This window comes from Teleopsis dalmanni, chromosome 2 (genome assembly GCF_002237135.1).
Source record: "Teleopsis dalmanni isolate 2A chromosome 2, ASM223713v2, whole genome shotgun sequence".
NCBI classification, from domain to species: domain Eukaryota; kingdom Metazoa; phylum Arthropoda; class Insecta; order Diptera; family Diopsidae; genus Teleopsis; species Teleopsis dalmanni.
In genome coordinates this window covers 229,703,086-229,709,085 of record NC_051847.1, presented here as the reverse complement: position 1 = coordinate 229,709,085, position 6,000 = coordinate 229,703,086, and the positions used below count along the sequence as shown (strand labels likewise).

General features: G+C 32.3%; 1 protein-coding gene across 1 annotated transcript in view; it reads left to right on the top strand.

Moving 5' to 3' along the window:
• The window catches only part of LOC119676907 (probable multidrug resistance-associated protein lethal(2)03659), a 3,300-nt gene extending 240 nt beyond the window's left edge, over positions 1-3,060 (top strand). The window contains exons 2-6 of the mRNA XM_038088174.1: positions 6-840; positions 905-1,352; positions 1,503-1,653; positions 1,710-2,658; positions 2,727-3,060. Of these exons, the coding sequence (XP_037944102.1) occupies positions 6-840; positions 905-1,352; positions 1,503-1,653; positions 1,710-2,658; positions 2,727-3,021 (2,678 nt within the window). The 3' untranslated portion in view covers positions 3,022-3,060. The remainder of the gene's footprint in view (positions 1-5; positions 841-904; positions 1,353-1,502; positions 1,654-1,709; positions 2,659-2,726) is intronic.
• Positions 3,061-6,000: the final 2,940 nt, after the last annotated feature.

Here is a 6,000-nt window from a genome sequence, read left to right as displayed (position 1 = left end):
ACCAGTAGGTTGTGGCAAATCCACCTTTTTGAATGTACTGCTCGGGGAAGTAAAAATCGATTCCGGTGAAGCATTAGTACATGGAAAAATATCGTATGCCGCCCAAGAGCCATGGGTTTTTGAAGGCACTATTCGCGATAATATTGTTTTCGTTGAAGATTATAACGAGCGACGATATAACCGTGTACTAAAAGTTTGTGCACTCGAAAGAGATTTAGAGCTATTTCCTCGTGGAGATCTAACCATTGTAGGAGAACGTGGTGTGAGTTTAAGTGGGGGCCAAAAGGCACGTGTTAGTTTGGCACGTGCTGTATACCGAAAAGCTGATATATACTTATTAGATGATCCATTGTCGGCAGTAGATACTCATGTTGGTAAACATATCTTTGAGCGTTGTATTACTGATTTTCTTTCGGGTAAAATCCGTATACTTGTAACACATCAACTGCAGTATTTATTTGATGTAGAACAGTTGCTGTTAATGAGTTCTGGCAGTCTTGTTGCGCAAGGTAGCTACCAAGAATTACAAAAATCGAAACAGTTTCAATTTTTAGAGCAAACGCACGAGGAAGGAGGGGATGATGCTGTTAGTGTAGGTAGTCATATAAGTCGAAGTGATTCGGAGAAAAGTATGGAACACCATCAGAAACTTCTAAAGCCAGGAGAACAACCTGCTGAAGATGCTAACAAGGAAATGCAGGCTGTCGGATCTGTGAAATTTAGTGTATATATGTCATATTTTAAGGCACTAGAAAGCAACATTATTTTATTAGTAATCGTGGGCTTGTTTATCTGTACTCGTTTTATGTTAACTGGAGTAGATTATTTCTTATCACGCTGGTAAATTAAAATGATTTTTTTAAATTTTTAATTATGGTAGATACTAACTAATTTTTCTTGATAGGGTTATATGGGAAGAAAAAGTAGCACTTGTTGATGAATCTATTCAACCAAAATCAGTTCTTTGGACCGAAGGAGAAGAAAATTCCACTTTCAACACAACACTACCATCTACAATGCATACATTTAGCGTGGAAAATGAGACAGATATAATTTCCAATGTTACTATTAGAAAAATTGATAATGAGGACGAAAAACGACAAGAACTAATCATATTTTACTCAATTATATTAGGAGCCACTCTGATTATACATTTGATGCGTACATTCGGTTTCTTTAGAATGTGCTTACGAATTTCGTTAAAGTTACATGATCGTTTGTTCCGTGGTATTACAAGAGCTAGTATGTACTTCTTCAATACGAACTCTTCCGGTCGCATTCTGAACCGATTCTCGAAGGATATACGCACAGTAGATACAGATATGCCGCACACATTATTTGATTGTTTCTCAGTAAGTGCACATACTATGTTATTTGATGATATTCAGTTTTTAGTCTTTTATGATTTTTAATGGTCGTGTTTAGAATTATTAAACATATTAGAGATATTTATTTTGTTGTTCTTAGAAGTCAGATTGTTATAAATATTATTTTTATTTTAGTTTGCCATTGATGTTTCTGGAGTTTTAATAATTGTTGCTGTTGCCAACTATTGGCTTTTAGTCCCTGCGATTGTAATCATAGGATGCCTAGTAATGCTGAGATATCTTTACGTTAACACTAGTCGAAGCGTTAAGCGCATAGAGTCAATAAGTAAGTAATAATAATACTAAAATGTATATATGTGTTGTAAATGATTTATTTTGCAGCGCGCAGTCCTGTTTATTCACTTACAAATCAGACATTTCAGGGTCTAGTTACTATACGTGCCTTGGAGGCTGAATCTGCACTAGAAACAGAGTTTCATGATTATCAAAATGCTAATACCTCCGCTTGGTTCCTGTTCTTATCTTGTACTCGCGCATTTGCCCTTTGGTCTGATATTGTATGCGTCTTATATATTTCAGCAGTAACCTTTAGTTTTCTGTTGTTGGGCAAAGAGTTCAACAGTGGAGATGTTGGCTTGGCTATATTACACTCTACAACAATGATTGGTATGTGCCAGTGGGGTTTGCGACAAACCGCTGAGTTGGAAAATGAAATGACTAGTGTGGAACGTATTATTGAATACATGGACCAACCATCAGAGCCGCCACTGGAAACTGCTGAGAAATATAAGCCAAAAGGTGATTGGCCTAATAAAGGACGTATTGAATTCAGTGATTTCAAGTTAAAATATTCGCCCAATGATGTTTATGTACTTAAAGATTTAAATTTCACGATTGAGTGTCGTGAAAAAATTGGTATTGTTGGACGCACAGGTGCTGGTAAATCTTCAATAATACAATCATTATTTAGATTGGCCTGCAATGAAGGTTTAATTCGCATTGATGATGTCAATATTGAAAATATGGGCCTACATGATTTACGTAGTAAAATTTCGATTATACCACAAGATCCAGTTCTTTTCTCAGGTACTTTGCGCTATAATTTAGATCCATTGGATGAACGCAGTGATGCAGAAATGTGGAAGGCGCTGTCTGATGTGGAAATGCGTGGCCACGTTTCAACGTTGATTGGTGGCTTAGATTGCAGAATGTATGATGGTGGTTCAAATTTCAGTGTGGGGCAAAGACAACTGGTTTGTCTGGCACGAGCTATATTAAGGAAAAATCGTATATTGATAATGGACGAAGCTACCGCAAATGTGGACCCAGAGTAAGTATTTATATAAATGAACATCAACCATTATAAACTGCTACATATATTAATCATTTTATTTGTAGAACTGACAAACTTATCCAAAAAACTATACGCTCCAAGTTCGCTGACTGCACAGTGCTAACAATCGCTCATCGATTACATACAGTAATGGATAGTGATCGGGTGTTAGTGATGGATGCAGGGCAGGCTGTGGAGTTAGGACATCCGTATGAGCTTCTACAAAATCCCAACGGCTATTTAAGAGAACTAGTAGACAAAACTGGTACAGCTACATCTGCTGCACTATTACAAATTGCTAAATATAGTTACAATATAAAGCACAATGAGTCTGGCATTGAAGATTTAAACAGTTCATAGTAAGCTAACTGATTTGCCACGGAGTGATACTAGAATTTATAAGAATTACCTGTAATACGTATACGTACAGCACAACTGAATTATATTACAAATTAATTTTAAATTAATTACAATTACGAAAATATAAATGTAATTGATCAGAATTACTTAGGTTTAGTAATAACGTTACTAATAATAGCATTGATTACTTCAATTGCAAGCTATAATTGATCAGAAAATAATTTGCACATATAACGTTTTTATGTGCAACACGGTGCTAGGAATTTATGACTGTATTCATAAATGCTTTACATACTTAATACTTAATTATTCGATAAGCTCTAGCTCTAGCCAAATGTAAGCTAAGTTACTGACTAGAATTAAGCATTACTCTAAAACAAATCAGTATCGTATCGATAGTACTTTTAAATGTATTGTATTATTTTTGTAATGTAATGTTTCATATAGCCAATTATGTTTAAACTTTCTATATTTTGCATTGTCAATTTGCATTTAATAAAGTGCCTTCATTGATTACAGATATGTTTTTTAAATTCGTTCTTTTAGCAGGTAAGAATGGGAGGTTGAGTTTAACCAGTATCGAGATCCAGCACGCTTGTGATTTTAGTTCAGATTTGTGTTTGGTGTAAGCCAATTGAAGAGATAGACGATGGAGTAAACTTACAACATACATTAGGTATAGATAGATTAAATCGTGACACAGTTTACTGGTCTATGCTATGAAGGTATAGCATAGACTAACACCTTCTCAAAGAGCGTATTATATTAGTATGTATGGCGGAAAGATGCCCTCTACTAGCTGTGATACTACTCGTGTATACGAATGTACCTAAAGGCAATCGAAAATGTGTAAAAAGGAGTAAAACAATTATTTTTGAGAGAAAATATGTGAGATTTTTTCTTGTCTTCTTGCAGCAGATGATTATAAAAGACTTTGAAGGTAAAAAACACATGTGCGGCAGCTACATCCAGAGGCGGTTAAACAGTTAATGAGCATTAACTTGCATAGTTTGAAGTGTGGGTTGTTTATAGAAGTGTTATTGCATGTTATATCTTAGGGAATACTATAATTATAAAAATATGCAGTATACGCTCGGTTATGTGAATACTCGATTAAGTAAAAATTTAACATGTGATATTCCATAGAGTGAACAAGGTGATAATTCAATTATATGAACAACTAAAAATTTGTATTCTTGGTTTTATTTTTTTCTTCTAAGGCTTACAAATAATATAATTTATCTTAAAAGATGTTCATATTTCGTTTTTGTTATAATGTTATTACAATTTCTAGGCCCCAGCATTCTGATGAAACAGTTACTTTGTTGTATTTTTTTTGTTTTTTCTTATTTACTTTTGCAATTAATGTTATACTGCATAGGCTTTTTCCAAAAGCCAGAAATCAATTTCTGCCTTTATCAGTCGACATCACAATGCCGCAAAAAGTTTTAACATTATGTGATCGTTATGTGACTTGATTAGAAATTTAGAAAGTTGATCATCGGTTACATCGATTTCAAAAAAATACTACATATCAAAATCTTCAGTTAGTACGATAAAAAAAAAATAAAAAAAGATTTAGATACCACAGACAATTATGTGGCTGGTTCTAAAAGTAAAACTTTGAAATTCGAAGAGATGCCTAAATCGCGTCAAAATTATGAGTGGTTCTGTGCACAACGAAGTAGAAGTCTTCCAGTCTCTCGTGAAATATTGAAAACAAAAGCAAAAGAGATATATAACATATTGAAAGAAAAGAATATTTTTTCCCAGCGATAGATGGGTTTAGAAGTTTAGCGAAGATTTGGAATAAAGCTTCTAAAAATTTCAGGGGTTAAGTTACCTTCGAGTTCTCATCTTGTGAATTCCTTTAAAAGCACTTTTAATTCGTTAATAAAAGCGCAGAACCCAAAAGAAGATCATATCTATAATGCAGACGAGCCAAGTATTTTTTGGAAAGTGCTTCCTTCTAAAACTTTGGCTTGGAAACATGAAACAGCTGCACCTGCGTGAAAGCTGAAAAAGCGCGCCTTACATTTTTAGCCTGCACAAATGCATCTGGCGTTTGTGGGAAAAGCAGCAAAGTCAAGATGCTTTAAAAAGTTTTTGTTTCCAGTGGATTATGATCAATTAAAAAAATACCTGGATAACAAGTGTTACTAAAGATTGTATTCATATAAAGTATTTTTTATTAATAAAATTAGGAAAAAAACTTAAAAAAAAAAAAATTTTGATTAGGTGAACATTTCGATTATGTGAACTTGCTCTATCTGAATTAGTTCACATAACTGAGCGCGTACTGTATATGAATTGAAACAGAGTTGCAATATATTTTATTTAAGGTTTATTTTATTTAAAGTTTATATGATAATATAATTTAAATAGTTTTAATAATATAATTTTTGTCTATTAAAATGATTTTAAATATATAAATTGCGGCGTCTTCATAATTTCTGTTTAAATATATAAGAATTTTTTTTATTATATATTTTTTTAGTAATATATATATGTATGTAATAAAATTTTCTTGTAAAGTTTTGGTTGTGTGTAACTTTTAAATTGTGTAATTATTTTTACTTAACAAAAATATTTTCTACATATAAAAACAGAGTTTATATGATATATGATAGTTGCTTATTAAAAGCAAGAAACTGAAAAAATGTAATTAATTTTTTTTTGTGTGTTTGTGTTATTACCATTTAAATTTTCACTAATATATGAATATCAATAAATAATTATGTTATATTGTGTTTATAAACTGAATTTATATTTTTTAACATTCATTTTCATAGCAAAAAATGATACAATATGTTATGTCTTAATATACGAATGATGTATGTTAGCTTATATATAGCGAAAAAGTTTTAAATAACACAGCATAAGAAGGGAAGGGGTCATTTTAAGAAAGTTCGGTTTTAGTTTAATATTTCTAAATTTTTTGCATAAGGTTTATTATCGCTATTGCACTATATGTATAAA